Here is a 21,685-nt window from a genome sequence, read left to right on the forward strand (position 1 = left end):
ACTAGAAATTCAAACTGGCTCTGAAAGTCAAACTGCGTTCTTTTTTACTTGAGCACTTGTAATAAAGATTCTGCTGTTGTAATACAGTTAACAATTCTGTAGATGATGCATAAGCCAGAACAGAATGCAAATCACTGTCCAATAACTGTGTTGGCTATACACTACTAATAGGCATTTAAAAAAACCAGTTATTTTTATTAAAAAAAAAAGTAAGCAAACACTGCCCTGATTACACTTGGAGGCAAGACTGTTGAATAAGAAACTACCTTAAAAACACTCACAGGTGCATTGCTAACCATAACCACACTTTAAATTATAACAGTGATTATTGAAAGCAACTGTAAAATGGCATCTCGGTGTTTTGTACTTATTCTCCATCAAATATTTGCATAGTAAAACTGCTCTGTTTACAAGTCCCCTCCACATCCCAAAAAAGGCTCTTTCTTAACACTAGAACAGCCAACTCACCCTCGTAGCTGGGAAAAATTAAACTCTGTTCTTTCTGTTTTATACATCAAACGCACACATTCTGACCATAAAACTTAAATGGAAAATTTTTGTTGATTGACATTAAATATGGCTCCTTCACAACTGTAGTATATTAGCTCGGCAGGAACAAGGCAACTTTCTTTTTAAGCGTACAAAGTCATGTTTCTGATCATAACCACACCACGTCCAACTAAAATAATCCAAATACAGGAACATAGCTCATTTTCACATGGTAAAATAAAATGTTAAAGATATTTAGAAAAACTGACTTTAGTTTCACATGTTCTAAAGTTTATTTTAAATTATGGCATTTATAAACACTCCCAATACCTTCAAAGGGAAACTTATTCCACCATGCTATTAAAAGATTCTGCATAACAGTGCTATAAGAATACTATAAATTTAACACCAAAATTATAAAGGAGCTGCAATTAAGCCTACATGTATGCATGGTCAATTTTAAAGCACCATTTGCACTCCACTTGTCCACAAGGAATAGGTTTTCTGCAGCTAAATTTTATAATTTGTATGAGCAAGGGATAGAAACCAGGCTATATGCATGGAAATATAGGCTGAGTTTTGAAAATCTGGCCCTTCATAACAACTACAAGTAATCTACATTCGTGCTGTGTTTCTTTCAAATGTTTATTGAGCACCCATACATGTGTAATGTAAATGATAAGATTTGCATTAGAAGGTGACGTTCATTAGTGATTTGGGGAGGGGGTGGGCGGGACGAGAAGAACGGGGAATATTTTTGAAACAATTTTAAAGAAAAAAATTGAAATAAAGTTAGCAATATCTTACCAGCCATGACTAAGTAAGTATCGGGAACCGTGATGTCACAAACATATGGTTGTCGGGTTGTGGTCATGGCAGAGGTCATAATTATAGCTTCAGATGGAGTTGTGGCCACTACAGCAGTAGAAGGGGATGAGGAAGTACTTGAGTTGCTCTCAGTAGTTGTACGATGGCCAACTATACTACTAATGGTGGTAGTAGTGGAACTAGTAGCACTTGTTCTCTTGGTAAGTTCAGTTACACTAGTTTTTGTTTGTGTGCCAAATTCAGTGGAAGTGTTTATGGAGGGAGGCAGCTGTGTAGGTACAAATGATGCGACCACAGAAATGGACTCTGTAGGTGAAGCTGTAATGCTGTTCACATCTGTGTGCAACAACAGTGTATATGGATTTGTTATAACATGTGCTGTACTAGCAGTTGCCTTGGAAAGAGATGTTAAAAGTAACGTGTGGTTAGCAGTAGCACCAGTATCCTCATCTGAAGCTGTTAAAGTTGAGAGAAGGGACGAAGATACACTTAAGACAGGAGTTGTCTGAAATGTGGTAAACCATGAGGTCAAGTGTGTTTCATCAACCAAGATATTGCTGGTGAGAATAGATTCTGAGTCAGAAATGGACAGCACCAGTGTAGGAACTGCTGATTCAAGGGAGAAGAGTGAAGACTCTAACTGAGAGGTAGCTTCTGCGAAAATTGAGGTAAATGAAACTTCAGAACCCATTAGCAAGACTGATGTTCCTTCTAGTAACATGGAAGAGTAAGAGTAAAAACTTGATGATATCACTTCAGGATTGTGTGTGTTTGGAACAGAAAATGTATTTGAATAAAGGTATGAAGTCTGCCAGGGAGAAACGTCTATGCTTGTGCTGTCAATGGCAGGAAACTCAGTTGAATCCCAACTAGAGGAATCATCAAAAACTACTGATGTCCCCAGCAGTGTAGGGAAGACCTGAGGTAATAGTGTTGATAAATCACTTGGCATTCTTGAATAAAAGGTCGATACAGCAGATGATAAAGATGACCAGCTACTAGTTTCAGAGAGAAATGGTGTTGATAAAAGGTTGGATGAAAAATCTGAAATATTTACAGATGATCTGTCTGTTGAAACACTTGCAGGTGTTTTGTCAAGCAAAAGTACAGATTCTGAGGGCATAAATTCAGGTGATTCCAGCAGGCCTGTATGTTTGATTGTAACTGATGGTACATTCTCACTTGTGGTAAACATGGATTCAAGGAGAACGCTGGTGATAATAGAAGGTCTTGCTTTAACACCAGATGTTAAAGTAACAGTTTCAGTAATAGGGAAGGAGAATTGAACAGAAGTGATATCCAATGATATTCCCTCAGAGGGCTGTCTGTAGGAAGGAAATATTGTTGTACTCGTTATGTTAAGACCAACGTCCACACTGTTTGAAAAAGACAAGTTTGACTCAGAGACTTCTATAAGTCTTGAAGAAAATGAAACAATAGGTCTTGATGGAAAAGTAGTATCAAAGATTTCAGGAGTTGACTCCTCCAGTTCATACAAGTCAGTAACTACAGTTGTACGTGGAGTAATGCCTTTTTCCTCAGAGGCTGTGAATGACAATGTTTCAATATAATCACCCGAACCCACATCATGTTCTGTGTGTCCTGCTGAAAAGCCTTGTTCTGGTGGAACTGAGGCAAAGCCACAGTTCGAACATGAAGCATATGGTCTAGTGAAAGGCACTGGGCTTATGAACTCACTGAAGAGCTCAACTTGACTTGGTATTTCTAAATTGCCAGGCAAATTTGGTGTTGTACTGGAGGATTTATGGGAAAATACATGTGTAAACAAGTCATCAGTAACAAAAGTATTAGAGTCAGTGGATCCAGCAGCTAAGTGAACTGGGAAAGACACATATGGAAGACTAACTGAAAACAAAGCAGGCTCCATGCCAGTTACCAAAACAGGTGCTGCCGTAGAAATGTTTGCAACAGAATAGGTCCTTAGATCCAAAGTTTCTGTTGCATCGCTATTCACATCAGGGTAAGCTTCAGTGTATTGATCAGCACTTTTTGCCAAAGCATCTGGTGTAATTTGGCTATCCTCATTCAGTTGTCTCATAAGAACAGAGGATCCTTTTGAAGTAGTATCAAAAGGCAAAAACAGTGAGGAGTCTGAACTAGATGCATAGCTTCCATCTACATTTTCCACCAGTCCAACCACCACCTCTGATGTAGTGGAACTTAAATAAATATCTGTATTTGCAGGGTCCAATAGCAAGTCTCTGCTTGTAGTCGGAATTATACCATCTGGAGCAAAAGGCTTCAATTGTGTGAAAGCACGACTGTGGCCAGAGGCAGCACGTGATGTTGTCATTTGTTGTGCTTTCATTTCATCATATGGCAACAAAAGGAGAGATAATGAAGGTGTTAGCAACACAGTTTCTAAGGTTTCTCTTGGTGGCTCTACTGAACTATACTCCACTGTAATAGACTTTAGTGAAGGAGTCCACTGTTCATTCAGAAAGGAGCTCATCAATCCATGGTCACTTAAAAATGCTTCATTGCTAGTTACTGTGGCATCTCCTACTGGCATAGTTCTTCCTTCTTCACTTCTCCTCATTCTATCTTGGTCAAATAAAGTCATATCAAAGGGAGTGGTAAGTGATGACAAAACCACATGAAGAAAATTATTTTCCTGGGGTTCTACTGTGCTTTGAGTTAAGGCCTTGTGTGTCATGCTGCTCACTGTACTTTGATGTAGTTCAGATCCCACTGAGACTAAGGAAAGATTTTGCTGCTCCAAGGATAAACCATCTGAAAAATAAAAGAAAAAATTTGATCAGTTTTAATGTAATCAAATGCACAAACACTAAGACTGCAATCAGGAAACCCTAAAAATGGTGGTTAATAGGCAACATACTCAGAATTCTGAGATAATAATCGTAAAAAGTGACAACCAAGACAGACAAAACTTCTGAATGACAGTATAGACTGTCAACACAAATGTTAAATTTTATTACAGTAATAAATTCCATGGGGGCAAGTAGCTTAACGTTAAAGTCTTCCCAATCCACACCTGACTCAGCATAGCAATGGTCTAGCTAAACCCACCAAACTGATAGGATCTTTAAAGAGACAGGGTGGGTGAGATATCTGTTATTGGACAAACTTCTGTCGGTGAAAGAGACAAGCTTTTGAGCTACACGTAGCTCTTCTTCAGGTCTGTGTAGCTCGAAAGCTTGTTTCTCTCATGGACAGAAGTTGGTTCAATAAAAGATATTACCTCACCCACCTTGCCTCTCTAATAACCTGGGACCAGCAGGGCTAAAAAAACACTGCAAACAGGAACTTTAAAGGCAGTAGCTTTGTTTTCAACTGTCTTTTTCATATACTATAATACGCTCCAGCTAACATCCTAAGTATATAAAAATGAGTAAAAAGGCATAATACAGAGTAAAATTCTTCTGCTTTTTAAAATTAGTACTACTGAATTTCCATGAGTTCTTATTACGCTCACCAGTAAAGTGAAGACACAGTGCACAGTGAAATAGTTATGTAGTCCATGCAGGATTCTAACACCACACCAATCAAGATATAACGGGCCAAGTTCTCAAAAACAGACTCTAAAGTTATGCCTACTGCCACCTGGACATGCATACTTGGGCAGACATCCAAGCACAGTACTAAATTTACAAACACATTGCTGTTTATGCATGGAAATATGAGGCTCAATAGTCCAATGTAGGGGTGTACTATTATGTTTGTTGACTAGCAAATTGACACATGCAAAAATTGCACTTTTCACTCACAGGGAGTTCTTTGGTCATAGGATCATAGAAAAGAAGGGCTGAAAGGGACCTCGAGAGGTCATCTAGTCCCCGGATATAACTTTTTTCAGTCAGTTCTCCCCACCCATCCACCCATGAACAGTAGGTGGCAATCCCACTCCCTCTGCCTGCTACAGGCACCATCCACAGAAAATTATTATAGCTGTCCTATGCAGAGCACTTCATTTGGTCATTGAGGCCAGTTGTGTCTGGCAGAGAGCAGCCAAGTTTTCTCATCTCTTCACACTCAGGCTGCTGGAGCAATCTTGTAAAATGGAATCTCTCAGAAGGATCTGAAATCTCTCAAAAGGATCCACTTTTAGTCACAAAATTTTTTACAGAATTACTAAATTAGCCACAGGTTCTTTAAAAACATTTTTCTGCCTGTGGAGCCTGGATTTACAGCAATGAATGGTCCACGAGACCTTTATGTGATGAGGCAATTTCCTATATCAGTAAGTGTTGATATATATATATAGCCCAATACTGGTTTTATTCATTATTGTACGTCTCCCTGTTATATTATAGGAACTTGATGCAGTGTTAAGTGTCAGCAGTCAGCACAGACACAGATATTACAGCCCCTGAGTAGAAAATCCTGTAGTTCCCTTTACAGCGTAGCACAATGTAGCAAACACACCAACGTTTTTGGTGCACTATTGTACAAAACCTAATATACTTTCGCATTGTCCTCATTTTAGGGACCAAGGGATGATGCTGGAGATCTTGCCCAAAGCACAGAGAACCAAAAAGACTTGGTAAAGTTGCTGTCAAGGTTAACATTCATTTGAATGCCAATGGGACAGTAGGCACCGCTAAGAGATGCCCTGCTCATGGCTCCTTGGCATGACTTTAACTGAGAGTCCTTTCTCTGGGAATAGAGCTGCTTCATGAGGTCATGTGTAAAGCTGATGTGTGGTATTCTGCTATTTAAACAACTGACAATATTTTAAAGGACTTACATTCATGTTAATTATGCTGGACCAAGGGGTATGTCTGCACTCAATGTCACTAGAGTTTATTAATTGCAAAATTACGTCATTTGCTTCTAGCAAGATATGAACCTATATTAATGCTGCCATGTGGTCCTCTCCTAGTCTCTGAGCAGTATACTGTGACCATTTCATTTGATCATTACTCTGCACTTGCAAGCCATTGATAGAGTAATTATTACTCTATTATTTCATTTGGAATACAATTTTACTGTTCCCATCTACCAGAATCCAAGTGGCAATGGCTGGATTTGAGCACCTATGAGAAAAGCTAAAAGCCAACTGTCAGAATACCCTCATTACTTGCTTTCTCTTAGCATGTCACTTTCCCGTTTCATGGTGGTGTTCTTGGGGTGTGATGGAGCCCTATGTGACAGCTGTTTCAGAAACTGTGTGCTTGTGTGAATCAGGAAGGAAGATTGTGGCTTGAAGACTCCATGTGGGTTTCAGGATCCAAATACTGACCCTGCAGCCAAATGTAAGAGAGCTACCTCCGGACACGTCACATATAAAATCTGCTGTCTGATCACCCTGCTGTCCCATCCAACCCCACTGCTGTCATGGTAGTGTTCGTGGGATGCTACTGGCACACCACTGCAGTGGTGCATGTGACAAGAGAAAATATACACAGGGCAGTTTAGTCACAGAAAAGAAACTAAACAGTTAAGAAATATAATTAGATATCATCATATACAATGCAGTGATATAAAACAAAAAGTGCTCTTTAGAAGTACAGTAAGTTGTCCAACTGGAGCTGTGTCCTGCTAGAAGATCCCTTTCATTCAATAACCTGTGGCAAGTCTTTGCAAAGGTGGTTCATACGTCTGTTACACTGTCAGACTGCCAACACCACCTCCTTCCAAAAATGATGCTGTGACAAGCTGCTCCTTTTTGATCAGTCTGGCAAATGCCCCAATATAATTTTTCAACTGGTGGCACATTAATGTGATTAGTTTCATATCTGGTGATCTGAAAAACGCCAACAGATTAGAATTAGTATGCAGGACACTACCAGTAAAGGATGTGTGCTATAGTAAAATTTTATTTTATGGAACTCATGCACAGTATCTTGCAGCATATGCACTACTCACTCAGGAAAAATCTGAACAGAGTTTATCTCCTGAGCCTCAATACAGGCAGAAGCAGTTACGTGGCCTTGGGTCACTACAGGAACAGAAAACAGAGTGACCATAAAGCATGGACAAAGTATAAAATCACTGTATTACAGTAAACAATCTTTTGATCGTACCTTCCTTGGAAAAAAATATGTGCAAGACTAATACCCATACATAATCACAATTGTATCCCTGATAATTTTCTGCTCAAATAATTTTCATTCCATTATCCCTGTGAACCCAGTGTATAGTGCAGCGTACCATATCATTATGAATTTTACAAAAGATTTTCATTCACTTGCATAGTGATTGGAATGATTGTGAAAAAAGTGCCTTCCAATATGAAGGCCAACACCTTGTCTGCTAATTGCTCCCCAGACACAAAGCTTCAGCAGGTGCTTTGGGTACAGTTCAGGGTCACAAACTCCAGGGTGCATTGCTCCATCATCAGAAGCCTCCCTGACATTGATCCATCTTTTGACCTGGTTTTTGTGCTTCTTCTTAATCACCTCGAGTGTGCAGACAGTGACTAGAGAATAAAGTGACAGACGAATGACTGAACATTGTAAACATATATAACTTCTAAATGTAGTACACACACAGGCACACAATAAGATTTACTGAGTGTTTCCATAACACTGTCCTCCTTTCTCACTTTGTTCTCTGTGCACTTGCTTACGGCAATGCCAAACTTTTCTCGAACACTCAAAGACTTTAGGGGATGCAGTTCTTTGTTTGTGACTTATAATTTCATCTGCATCAGCAAGACAGATGTATTAGGCTTCTTTACCACAACAACCACAGTAACTATAAAAATGTATACACTATTTATATCTATTATGACATGCAAGTGTTACTACAATCTACTTACTGTGTGCAATTATGAGCTGATCTCTTCACATGTCCTGGGAACACTGGTCCAAATCTATATCGGCTGATATTTATGGCCATTCCAGGGACAATGGAATCACTTTCAGTGGTGCTTGCACTACCTCTGGGCATCATCCAGAGATTCATAGTGAGAACTTTGTGGATTTTTAGCATTATGATAGTGATAGAAGAATGAATACTAAGCAAATTCTGCTGGAAGCAATTGACAGTTGTTGCATGACATTGTGTTGTAAAAACAGTTGCAGTACTGCAAGACATCTAATGAGCACGCAGGCTGGCAATACACGCTTATATGTACAAATATAAGAAGGTGGGTAATGTTGCTCTGAATCCAGGCTGTGACTTTGCAACAGACATTTCTTGAGAGGAGATTTCCATTAGTTCTTATTCAAACCACACAAAGGGTTAACAATAAAAGCAAGCAAGACCTTTGCCATGCTCTGGTGTCCTTTACTGGCCTAAAAGAAAAGGAGGACTTGTGGCACCTTAGAGACTAACCAATTTATTAGAGCACAAGTCCTCCTTTTCTTTTTGCGAATACAGACTAACACGGCTGTTACTCTGAAACCTGTTTACTGGCCTAGAGAGCCACCTGACGGAGGTCATGAAAGCTCCTGTAAGATGCTGGGAAGGATACTGAAGTTTTACTGAGATACAAATGCTTTGGAGAAGTTACTAACAGAGAAAGGATAAAAGTGTAGGGCGATTAGACAAATAGAATGTCTAATAGTCTCACTTCAATAGCTTGCAAACCTTTAGAACAAATCTTGCAGGAAAGAATAACTACATCCATGGAGGTAAACAGAAAATGGGATGTAATGCAACATGGGTTTACCAAAGGTAGATTGTACCAGACTAACCTGATTTTCTTTTTTGCGAAGATAACGGATTTTTTAAATAAGGGAAATTCAGTAGATCTAATATACCTGGAGTACACGAAAGCATTTGACACAGCACTATATGGGAAATCATTAGTTAAATTAGAAAATATGGGAATTAGTTCAATAATTGTAAGGTGGGTAACTAACTAGCCAAAGGGAAGAACGCAATGGGTGGTGCTGAAAGGTGAGTTATCGGACTAAAAGGATGTTAGAAGTGGAGTTCCTCAAGGATCAGATTTGAGACCAATCTTATTCAATATTTTAACAACGTTGGTACAAAAAGCAGCAGGTTAATGAAATCTGCTGACGATAAAAAGTGGGGAGGCACAATCAATACAGAAGATGATCATATTATTATATAGGAAGTGACCTTGTAGAGACTGGAGTAACAGAAATGGGATGTTTTAGAGTAGGAGCTGTGTTAGTCTGTATCTGCAAAAAGAAAAGGAGTACTTGTGGCACCTTAGAAACTAGCAAATTTATTAGAGCATAAGCTTTCGTGGGCTACAGCCCACTTCATCAGATGCATAGAATGGAACATATAGTAAGATTATATATATAATAACAAACTTATCTGTTTATGTGTGTGTGTGTGTATATATACACACACACACACAAACAAACAAGTTGGAAGTTACCATACAAACTGTGAGACGCTAATTAGTTAAGATGAGCTATTATTAGCAGGAGAAAAAACTTTTGTAGTGATAATCAAGATGGCCCATTTAGACAGTTGACAAGAAGGTGTGAGGATACTTAACTTAAGAAAATAGATTCAATATGTGTAATGACCCAGCCACTCCCAGTCCCTATTCAAACCCAAGTTAATAGGATGAAATTCAACAGAATAAAGGCAGTAGCTAGTGCTGGTGGCCTGTGATGTATATAAGGTCACACCAGATGATCTGGTAGTCCCTTCTGGCTGTAAACTCTATGACTATTTGTTCATTATTGATTTTGAAACAACCGGATAGCAAGTTTGCGAGCCAAAGTTCTACATACTGTATACATTGCTGGGCTCTTAAGAAACAAGGGAGTATCAATGGCATGTCATTAATAATACAAATTATTGTTTTCTGTCATCTCAAGGACAACACTGCATTATTAGACTGCTACATTTCAGAACAATGTGCGCAACTCATCAAGAATAGATAGGACTTGTAGCAGGGGCTCCAAAAAGCAGACAGACAGAAGAGAAAGCATAAAAATAAAGTGAAATTCATGGAAGGAGGTAAGCCTCAGGTAAAGCATACTGCACAACAGACAAACCCCTCATTACTGCAAAGCAGCCAATCCAGCTATTCTCTGGGATAAAAACATACAGACCACCTGTGCTCTGATATATTTTAATGTTGTGAACTGCACAAAGTTATTGACTAATATCAGTACTGGCTTGTTTGCCAGCACAGCTGTTATCTTTGGACAACTATACTGTTACTGAGCCAGGCAATGACGACAGGGCAACAAGCCAACAAGACAAAATCTACAAAGCTGACAACATTAAAACAGAGATTAGATGGCTCAGGAAACAGAATTATGACTCTCAGCTACAGCTTGAAAAAGTAAAAGGAGAAAACCACTCACTTGTGGTTCTGAGTAGATGAGTCAGGGATGGCACAAGTGCAATGGCTTAGGTTGCAGACTACTCTTTAGTCGGTGCAGACATAAGGATTTGCCAGCGAAACCATGGTGATAAACTATCTTTAACATTAACTTCCAAACTACCCAAAGTAATGAGTGGAGTTAGAACATAACCCACCAGTAATTCAAGTACATCACTGAGGACTTCTGAGCACGAGAACATGACGTTCATTCAAACTGGTTGATCTACCTTTGGAGATTTCAAGTACGAACAGGATTATGGCCATACACCATGGTGGATACACCAACACAACCTCTGGTAGGCAAGAAACATCAGTGCTGTATTTTCCTATAACCAAATCAGAGTATTGTTCCATAATATAGACTCCTTCTGTGACAAGCTGCACAATGTCATCCGGCCAAGTGTGTGTCATAAGCAAGCAGCGGGACAGCCAACTTTTCATGGAAGTCATAGGAGAGATATATTCCTATGGTCTTGTGGCACTCCAGCATCATATGCCCAACGTCATCTATAAACTGTCCTCCAAGGGAAGGAAGAATGATCTTGTGGTAAAAAGCACTGGACTGGGCCTCCAGAGATACTACTTCTAGTCCCATCTCTGCCACAAACATCCTCTGTGACCTTAGGAGAGTCATTTCACTCATCTGTTTCCCAGTTCTCCATGTGTAATATGGGCTATTAATTTCCTGCCTTAGAGGAATGTTGCAAAGCTGAACTCATTAATAGATGTGAGGTGCTCAGACATTACAGTGATGAATGCAATAGAAGAGACTATACATTTTTTGAAAACTACGTTTTGAGGGTAGAAATAAAAATGCTCTTAGAGAAACCAAAGCAACACTTGCAAGTTGGTAAGTAGAGGTCTGTAAGCCTCAACCAGGACCAGCAAACTACTCAAAACAAAAGTTACTTCATGAATGATCTTTTCAATGCGCATGTACACAGAGACCTACGCATAATAAAGGTTTATTTGTAACAGTACATTCCTATTTTAATGCTCTTATTCTGTAGATAAGGAACAAAGCTCCCTCCTGTTACCATGTTCAATAACATTAAAGAGAGACCACCACATGATAGTACTTAGACCAATACAGGAAACTATTATGATTAATGCATTACATAACAATGGATCCTAAATTATGACATGCTAAAGCACTCTGCAATGCAATGTACAAGTCACACAATTACTTAAATGTCGGTGTGTTTGAGGGATAGCATGCCTCCCATTTCAAAGAAACATTTGCCAACATTTTCCCCACTTGCCACAGGGAGCAAAAGGAGATGGAAATACCCGAATGCAGCTCAGGAGGGGACCATCAGTGTGCCTGGTGCAGAGAAATCCTCAACACAATGGATAGTGGCAAATGCATTTGAAAAATCAGAAAATCTTCCTCAAAGGGTCAAAAACTCAAAGACTCTACGACTGTTTAATCATTTAACATTTTTCTTTCTGGATTAGCTGTGGTCAAGCAAGTCTGTGTATGCTGTGTCCTCACAAACCATTTACACAGTTATCCTGTCAAGTCTGTGGGCAAATTTACTTGGATGCCTGGTTCATGAGAAAATACCAAGTCAAAATAGCATTTGCACTTGAAAAGCAGGATGTCTGGGACTTTTTGTAGAGAGGTACACAAAAGCAGTAAAAGAATGACTGAGAAGGGAGCTTGTTTTGCTTCTCTCCCCTATAAATCATAAAATACTATTAAGACAGTTATATTAAGACAGAATATGGAACAACTTTTTAAGTGCACCCACTAATTTAGAGAGCATGTACTAACCTAGAGAGTGGACCCAGGCCTTTCTGAAGCTTTTGATCTCTATATAGTGGCATGCATACTGATAGATTATTACCACCTTGCTTGGGGATATATATAACTGAACCACAAGTATGGCAAAATTTTAAAAATGTCACAGAAAGTCATACTAGACCAATATAATACACAGGTATGACAGGGCCAGAAAGGGTTACACAACTAGCAGGCTAACTGATCCAGATTCAACCTTTAGAGACATGTTAGAAAAGTATGTAAATGGTAATTAGGGCCATTTCATGTTAGATAGACTAGAGCTTTGAAATGTAAACTTGTATTTTTAGAAAATTAGAGGTACTACTAATTGAATGAGTTTACTTATATCTTGTTAGATGCTAACCACGTAAACAAATGGTTCCTGGCTATTACTATAGCTATTGATTCAGAGAGCAAAAGGAAATATTAACATTTAGATGAAACTTGGGTGTAATAATGTCACTATCTATATTTCTCTTTGAAGTCTGTAGTAAACTCTCTATGAACTGCTTACTGGATAATTACCTTATGCTGATGAATGCAACAAGTTACTTGTGTGTACATAGGAAACAGGTAGTTCTACTTCAAAGCCGCTATTCTTCACCAAAGGAATACCTGCTGTCAAGAGGCCATTGTAGCTGCCAGAGACCTATATAAAGAAATCTTGGGTCCTGATCCTTTTTATCTCAGATGTGCTTAAGCTTCATGCAGGGGAAGTTTAAGTTGCAAGACTGAAGTCTCCAGTCCCTTCTGGACTGTCCTGATATTGAATATTTGGACATTGGACTATAACCTGATGAACTGATTCTGAAAAGGGCTCTTTGCAACTCTAGAGCTCACCATCTCTACTGTGAAACTGAGAACTCTATTGCTACATGTATAATGATCTTTTAACCAAGACTCACTCTCTTCTAACACATTTTAGTTTAGTTAATAAGAACTGGCTGTAAGCATGTATTTGGGTAAGATGTGAAATATTCATTAACATTAATCCGGAGGGTAATGTGTCCGATACTTTGAGATTGGTAGAACTTTTTATATGATTAATAAGATTTTCAGTAATCCTCATCATATTTGACTTGGCTGTCTGGGTGGAAGCCCAAGGCTGGGTTGCTTTAAGGGAACTGTATTTCTGGCTTCTGGGTAACAAGTAAGGTATTGTAGAAGCTGTTTTGTTGCTGGTTTGGTGAATCTAAGTATTAGAATAACCACCAGTTTGGGGGACTGTTTGCTCAGTTAGGGCAAACTGCAAAGAATGGGGCAATCTCAGAGTGACCCCCCGGGAACCCCCGTCACAAAAGGTTACTATATTTACAACACCAGTGTACACTTTTGGAAAGCACACAGGCCACGCTCAATAGTTATTTCTCTGAGAAATTTTTTTATTCTAAAAGATCCAAAATGCCTACATTATTTGACATGTGCGCTTGTGAAATTTAATTGCAATGAATTAAGTTGCTTAGTCCACCTTCAAGAAGGCAAAAGTCCAGAAGCCTATGCTAAGTTTCAGCATTATACAAAGCTGGAGATAAGATACCAGGCCAAGTATAAGTGGTTATATTTCAAAACTTTTGTGCAAGTATAAAGTGTACAGTGAGAAGGTATATAACATTCACACACTTTCAGTGCCCTTTATGTTTCTATAGCTTTCCAAAAGAAGGATATCTTGAAGTCTCTCTTTATCCACGTAGGGTTAGACTGTGCCCAGCTGCTCCACAGGTGCACACAGAACAAGAAGCTACCCATTTGGTAGTCCGCACTCCTGCGCAGCAACTAGACACTACTGCAGGCTTTCTGGGAGAAAGCTCCTTACAACAAAGGAGACAGAGGTGGCAAGGCTCTCTCTTCATATTTGTCAGCAGAGATGGCCAGGCTCACACAAGAGGTATAGCAGCAGATGCATTCTCACTGCTGGAGAGCCTAGGCAGAAATCCTGTCTTCCCTGAGCGCAGTCTTTCATGCAGGGGTTGCCAACCTGTGACTCCAGAGTCACATGGAGCTCTTCGGAAGTTAATATGCGGCTCCTTGTATAGGCACCGACTCCGGGGCTGGAGCTACAGACACCAACTTTCCAAAGTGCCAGAGGGTTCTCACTGCTCAACCCCTGGCTTTGCCCCCACTCCACCCCTTTCCACCCCCTCCTCTGAGCCTGCTATGCCCTAGCTCCTCCCCCTCCCGCTCCAAGCCTCCTGCATACCACGAAATAGCTGATCGGGAGGTGCAGGGAGGGATCAGGAGGAGCTGACTGGCGGGGCTGCTGGTGGGTGGGAAGCACTGGGAGCCCACCAGCAGCCCCGCTCCACTCCTGCAAACACTTAGGCTTAACTTTAAATAAAGTAGTCACACTGATTTCAATGGAGCGACTTGTGTAGAAAGTTAAGCAAATACATAAATGTTATCCAGAGCAAATCCACAAAGAGGTAAAATCTAAAGAAATTTATTTCAAATCTTTCGCTACGTTGTTTATGATCTATATGATCTGAATATACTACTTTATTTTAAACATCAAAATGTTTCCACAATATTAATTTCTAGATATTGAATTACTGTGGTTCTTTCGCAACATACATTGGTAAATTCTGGCTCCTTCTCAGGCTCAGGTTGGCCACCCTGTTTCACGGTGATACTTAGGGGGTACTGCACCTGCACACTGCCCTCAACATGGGCCAAAATCCTGCAAGACACGATCAGGCCCATAAAAGCTCTACTTTTACGACTTATCACTGCAAAATGATTAAATTCTCCATTTTTCTCCTCCTCCAGCATGAAAATAGTTTCCCATAGCAACTGACAAAAAGGGTCCCACTTATTTTAAGGGAGAAAAGCTTTTGACTTGGTTCAGGCTTCTGTATTTCCTCTGCAGTAGCAAATAGAAATAGCTGCAGTCGTTACTCTGATTCAGGAATTTGTTGTAATGACATCCTTTGCTGGAGTGGAACTAAGACCCTCTGCTAAGTCCTTGGCAGATAAAGAAAAATGCAGCTTTTATTTATTTAGCACCATTGCTGTACATGCTGCTTTATAAACACATTAAAAAGCCCAAGAAACAAAACAAAACAAAAATAGTCCTTGCTTTGAGACACTTGTGATCTCAGTAAAATTTTTCATACATCAAAAATAATGACAGACCAATGAGTCAGGAAGTAGGGAAAGAGGGCAGGGAAGGGATTTAAAAAACAGTAAACATATGTAGAACCGTACTGTGCAACACTATTGCCTTTGGACATTTTGCATATTATGGAGCCTTGTGTGAACATGATAGGTGCACAATATACAGGGTTGTTCTTTTTTGGGGGAGGGGGGGAAGGAAGGGGGAAGGTTTGAACCATGAAGACAGAGCACCCATGGATCTGGTTATAAGAGAAATCCTCCTTTAAGGCAGTCCACAAAACAGTCACACCAATGGACGCCCCAAGTGGATATTCACATTCTGTAACTCCTCCTAACAAACTTGCTATGATCCAGATGTGAAAACAAGATAACAGTGATTATTCAAAACCAGGGTATTTTGGAGCATTTGCGGGAGAAGTCAGGAGAGAAGACTGAATTAAGGAACTAATCACATTCTCCTGAGAATACATCAGATACATAAAAAGAAAACCCAGAGCGCTAAGAAAAAAAAAGGCAATTACACTGTACAAGCCCAAAAGCTTTGCTTCAGCTTATGCGCACACACACAGAACTGCAAATCGCAGTTCAAAGTCTAGTTTTTGCTGGGAGCATTCACACTTTTTTGGCATTTAGCTGTACATGACATCGTGTGGGAAGCCTTATATCGGGGAAAAAGTGCACGCAACTTGAACTGGACTTACAAAAGTTAATTCTAAGAAAAACTCTAGTTACATTTGCTCATCATGATAACTAGGTCACGCTTTTAAAGAAAAATATAAAATGCTCCCCCCCCCCTTAAATTAAAGACAGCCTGCATTGTGATTTGAGTTCTATTCTCGAAAGACCTTGTGTTAGTTTATACCCAACCAAAATACAATTGACACGCTTTCCACATTCTGGCCTCCTCGAACATGCAGACTCTAGAAGCACTGAAAATTGCAACTAAATTTACATTAACCTCCTCTTTGACAGAGATTACCTAGACCATATAGAAGTGTTTTAGATCCCTTTGTTCAGATTTAACACATCCTTTTTAAAAATAAAGATGCACTTTGTAAAAACTATGTTACAGTTGTAAAAAAAACTCTAGTGGTGAGGTAACAGGCAGCCCAAAAGACAAGCGTAACTGCCTAATTAAATTGAAGCTTATTCTGTATCTTAGTAACCCCATTATCCACAGGGACACCTCTCACTGACATAGTTCCTTAACTATGCTGACAAAGAAGAAAATAAATGAACTTCACTGAGCTTTAAACTGTTTGGCCAACATACTTTTCTGCTTCTAAGCAGCACTGTCTCTAGGATTTAATTTTAGTACTCATAAGAATATACAAGTTTCAGAGTAACAGCCGTGTTAGTCTGTATTCGCAAAAAGAAAAGGAGTACTTGTGGCACCTTAGAGACTAACCAATTTATTTGAGCATGAGCTTTCGTGAGCTACAGCTCACTTCATCGGATGCATGCTGTGGAAACTGCAGCAGACTTTATTTATACACAGAGAATATGAAAAAATACCTCCTCCCACCCCACTGTCCTGCTGGTAATAGCTTATCTAAAGTGATCATCAGGTGGGCCATTTCCAGCACAAATCCAGGTTTTCTCACCCTCCACCCCCCACAAATTCACTCTCCTGCTGGTGATAGCCCATCCAAAGTGACAACTCTTTACACAATGTGCATGATAATAAAGTTGGGCCATTTCCTGCACAAATCCAGGTTCTCTCACCCCCTCACCCCCCTCCCAAAAACCACACACACAAACTCACTATCCTGCTGGTAATAGCTCATCCAAAGTGACCATTCTCCCTACAATGTGCATAATTAAGGTGGGCCATTTCCAGCACAAATCCAGGTTTTCTCACATCCCCCCACCCCCATACACACACAAACTCACTCTCCTGCTGGTAATAGCTCATCCAAACTGACCACTCTCCAAGTTTAAATCCAAGTTAAACCAGAACATCTGGGGGGGGGTAGGAAAAAACAAGAGGAAACAGGCTACCTTGCATAATGACTTAGCCACTCCCAGTCTCTATTGGCTTAATTTAATATACATCTTGCGGGGGGGGGGGGGTAGGAAAAAACAAGGGGAAATAGGCTACCTTGCATAATGACTTAGCCACTCCCAGTCTCTATTGGCTTAATTTAATTTAGGCTTAAATAGAGACTGGGAGTGGCTAAGTCATTATGCAAGGTAGCCTATTTCCCCTTGTTTTTTCCTACCCCCCCCCCCGCAAGATGTTCTGGTTTAACTTGGATTTAAACTTGGAGAGTGGTCAGTTTGGATGAGCTATTACCAGCAGGAGAGTGAGTTTGTGTGTGTATGGGGGGGGGGGATGTGAGAAAACCTGGATTTGTGCTGGAAATGGCCCACCTTAATTATGCACATTGTAGGGAGAATGGTCACTTTGGATGAGCTATTACCAGCAGGATAGTGAGTTTGTGTGTGTGGTTTTTGGGAGGGGGGTGAGAGAACCTGGATTTGTGCAGGAAATGGCCCAACTTTATTATCATGCACATTGTGTAAAGAGTTGTCACTTTGGATGGGCTATCACCAGCAGGAGAGTGAATTTGTGTGGGGGGGTGGAGGGTGAGAAAACCTGGATTTGTGCTGGAAATGGCCTACCTGATGATCACTTTAGATAAGCTATTACCAGCAGGACAGTGGGGTGGGAGGAGGTATTTTTTCATATTCTCTGTGTATAAATAAAGTCTGCTGCAGTTTCCACGGCATGCATCCGATGAAGTGAGCTGTAGCTCATGAAAGCTCATGCTCAAATAAATTGGTTAGTCTCTAAGGTGCCACAAGTACTCCTTTTCTTTTTAAGAATATACAAGTGACCCAAACATTCAGGGCCTCAATCATCCTCTTTGTGAGCTTAATTTAAAAGACAAGGCAAGGCATGATTAAAGTTTTAGAAGACAGAACTTTTAAGGAGTATCTTTTGATCCTGCTAAATACTATTAGGCCTTGTCTACACTACCAAATTTTGTCGACAAAAAACTGCCTTTTGTCGACAAAACAGTGAATGCGTACACACTGCGATGTGACTTTTGTCAGGAAAAATGCCCGGTTTTGGTGACAAAATACAACCACCCCGACTAGAGAAATATACCTTTTTCCTCTAAATTTTTCTCAACAAAGTGCCAGCATAGACAACATGCTTGATTTTATTGCTTTAATTGGTGTCCCACAATGCTCAACCTGACTCCTCTAGTCAGCAGTTTGAACTCCACTGCCCTGCAGCCAGATAAACAACCATCTACAACTCCCCCTTCAGAAGCCCCTGGAATTTTTGAAATTCCATTTCCTGCTGGCTCAGCATGGAGAGGTCTCATCACGTCTTCCCAGGTGACCATGATGGGTTATCACAGCAAACACTCTCCCGCTTGGACCACTGCAGAGCTGTTGAATCTGATCAGTATATGGAAAGAGGAGGCTGCGTGCTTGAGTCATAGGAATTGGGATACCTACGGGCACATTTCTCGAGGTTTGTGCAAAAAGGACTGGGATTGGGACATTTTGCAGTGCAGAGCGAAGATAAAGGAGCTGAGGTAGGCGTGCCATAAGGCGAGGGAGGCAAACCGTCACTCTGATGCTGCACCGAAGACCTACTGGTTCTAGAAAGAGCTAGACGCTATCCTTGGTGATGACCCCACCTCCATCGCCAAGAGTCCCATGGATACTTCGGAGGGCCTCGAGGAGGCAGAAAGAGTACCTGGAGGACAAAATTACTGAAGAAGAGGTGGAGTTAGACGACGATGTGGAGCTCCCAGCAGGGTCGCCCAGTGGGGCAGGGAGCCAGGAACTGTTCTCCACTCCAGAGGTGTCTAGCCAGTCTCAGCAGTTGCTCTCCGGCGAGCAAGAAGTAGGAAAGGAGATGCCTCGTAAGTGGCTGTGGTTTGCGTAGTGCAGAGGTGGGTTCAGGGTATAGAAATGTAGAAGGCCGGCTGTGTTTCTGTGAGGTGGCTATGTCCCTGTGTAGCTAGTCTTTACGGCAGAACAGGGTGTTGTTGCATCCCAAGTTCTCACAGAAATCCTCCAGAGAGATCTCCTGAAAAGTTTATTGGAGGTACTCAGTAATCCTCTGCCAAAGGTTCCATAGCAGAACAGCTTTGTTCCTTCCCTCATTCTAGGAAACTTCCCGCGCCATTGGGCAATCACTTATGCAATGACCAAAGCGGCACACAGGCGAGCAGCATAGGGAGCAGGGCGGAAACCACAAGCATGGAGTAGATGTACCCTCGTTTCTCTGCTTACCCTTAGCAGTGAGATGTCTGCTAGAATGACCCCCACCTGTGGAAAAGTAGGAGAGAATTTTTTTCCTAGTCAGCTGCACCACAACCCTTGCAGAGAGTGTGCTCTTTTCCCCATGTGGAGCATCTCCCTGCTCCCCCTCCAACACTCACCATGCTTTGGGTGTTCGCAGAGATGTGTGCCTGTCAAGGGTCAGTGAGAAAGTGATTATTATGTTGCCAAAGGTGCATTTAACTGAAATGTTTCAATGCTGTGTGTGAATTTAACAATCCTGCTTCTGTGCATTGTCCCTTGTGCTTTGGCACATGTGGCCTTCAGGAACACCCCACACACCCCGGCCGAGCATCTCTGCCAGATAAGAAAGTGCCCAAGATGGAGCAAAGACGACATGTTCCGAGAAGTACTGCACTGCTCTAATGCAGAAAAAAGGGAACTTAAGGAGTGCTGGGAAGCCAAACAGCAGGATAGGAAAGAGAATCAAGAGTTTGTCAAGGACGCAACTAAGTGGATGATTAAAATAATGGAGAAGCAAACGCAGATGCTGCAGTCCTTAGTACTGTGGCAGACTGAGAGGATCCATGCTCGCCCGCCCCTGCAGCACATTCAGAAATCTTTTCTGTGCCCCCAAAACTCCACCCACACAGTCCTTTCTGCTTTCCGGGACTTCTCAGTTTCCCCTTCACTCCACCCCGTGGGACAACTTTCACAGTGATAGCTGGACCTACATACAGCTGTGAAAGTCTGCCCTTTCCTGGTACCTCCTTTCCCACCAAGCATCTTTGTGTGTTTGTTTGTGTGTACTGTTTCTTGTGCAATAAAAGCAAAGTTTTTGAAGGGTAACTCATCTTTATTTGTTTCCTACAAATTGAGATAGCGGGCACCACCAATACATACATAGGCAGTTTTATCATTTGCTTACTGGAATGTAAGGCCCCCAATGTCACCATTGCTTCCTAGCAATGTTACATTATATGTAGTTTTCCAGCACCAATCACAGCGATATACATTACTGGTTCTCATTTTCAAAGTGTTGCCTCAAAGCCTCCCTGATTTGAATCCCCCCCCCCCCCCCCGGGCTCCTCTGATAGCCCTGATATCTGGTTGCAGAAAATCAGCAGCCAAGCAGTCTGCTTCAACACTCCACCCCTGAGCAAACCTTTCACCCTTAGCTTCACAGAGATTATGCAATGTACAGCACGCAGCTATCACCATGGGAATATTATCCTCATTGAGGTCTAACCTGTCATAAAGGCATTGCCAGCGCACCTTTAATCTGCCAAAGGCACATTCCACTGTCATCCAGCATCTACTCAGCCTGTTCTTAACCACTCCTTACTGATGTCCAGGTGTCCAGTGTAAGGTTTCATTAGCCATGGCTGTAAGGGTTACGCCAGGTCTCCCAGGATCACTATGGGCATTTCAACATCCCACAGTGTAATCTTCTTGTAGCTTTCTGTACAGGCCAGCATTCCTGAAGATGCATGGCTCACGCACCGTCCCGGACCACCTCGTGTTGATGTCAGTGATATGTCCATGGCGATCCACAAGCGCCTGCAACACCACAGAGAAGTATCCCTTCCTATTGATATACTCCGTCGCAAGGTGGTCTGGTGCCAAAATTGGAATATATACGCCATCTATCACCCCTCCACAGTTAGGGAAACCCCTTTCTGCAAACCTGTTCACCATTTCACACACATTTCCCAGACGCACAGTCCTTTGTAGCAGGGTGCGATTTATTGCCCTGCATACTTGCATTAACGCCGCCACAGCAGTTGACTTCCCCACTCCAAACTGACTCACGACCAACCGGTAGCAGTCTGGAGTCACCAGCTCCCACACAGCGATTGCCACGTGTTTCTCTGCCGATAGGGCAGCTCTCACTCTGATGTCCTTGTGCCGCAGAGCAGGGGCAAGTTCTACACACAGTTCCAGGAAGGTGACTTTCCACGTCCGCAAGTTCT

At 41.3% G+C, this 21,685-nt stretch overlaps 1 protein-coding gene across 7 annotated transcripts in view; it reads right to left on the bottom strand.

Annotated features, from left to right (window-relative positions):
- The window catches only part of KIAA1549 (KIAA1549 ortholog), a 221,147-nt gene that overhangs the window by 115,934 nt on the left and 83,528 nt on the right, over positions 1-21,685 (bottom strand). For all 7 annotated transcript variants that reach the window (XR_012156097.2, XR_013634976.1, XM_073322875.2 and 4 more), the window contains exon 2: positions 1,297-4,071. Coding sequence is in view for 5 of the 7 variants with exons in the window: in XM_073322875.2 (XP_073178976.2) it covers positions 1,297-4,071 (2,775 nt within the window). In the remaining 2 variants the exon portion in view is untranslated. The remainder of the gene's footprint in view (positions 1-1,296; positions 4,072-21,685) is intronic.

Source organism: Lepidochelys kempii, chromosome 1, assembly GCF_965140285.1.
Source record: "Lepidochelys kempii isolate rLepKem1 chromosome 1, rLepKem1.hap1, whole genome shotgun sequence".
Lineage (NCBI taxonomy): Eukaryota > Metazoa > Chordata > Testudines > Cheloniidae > Lepidochelys > Lepidochelys kempii.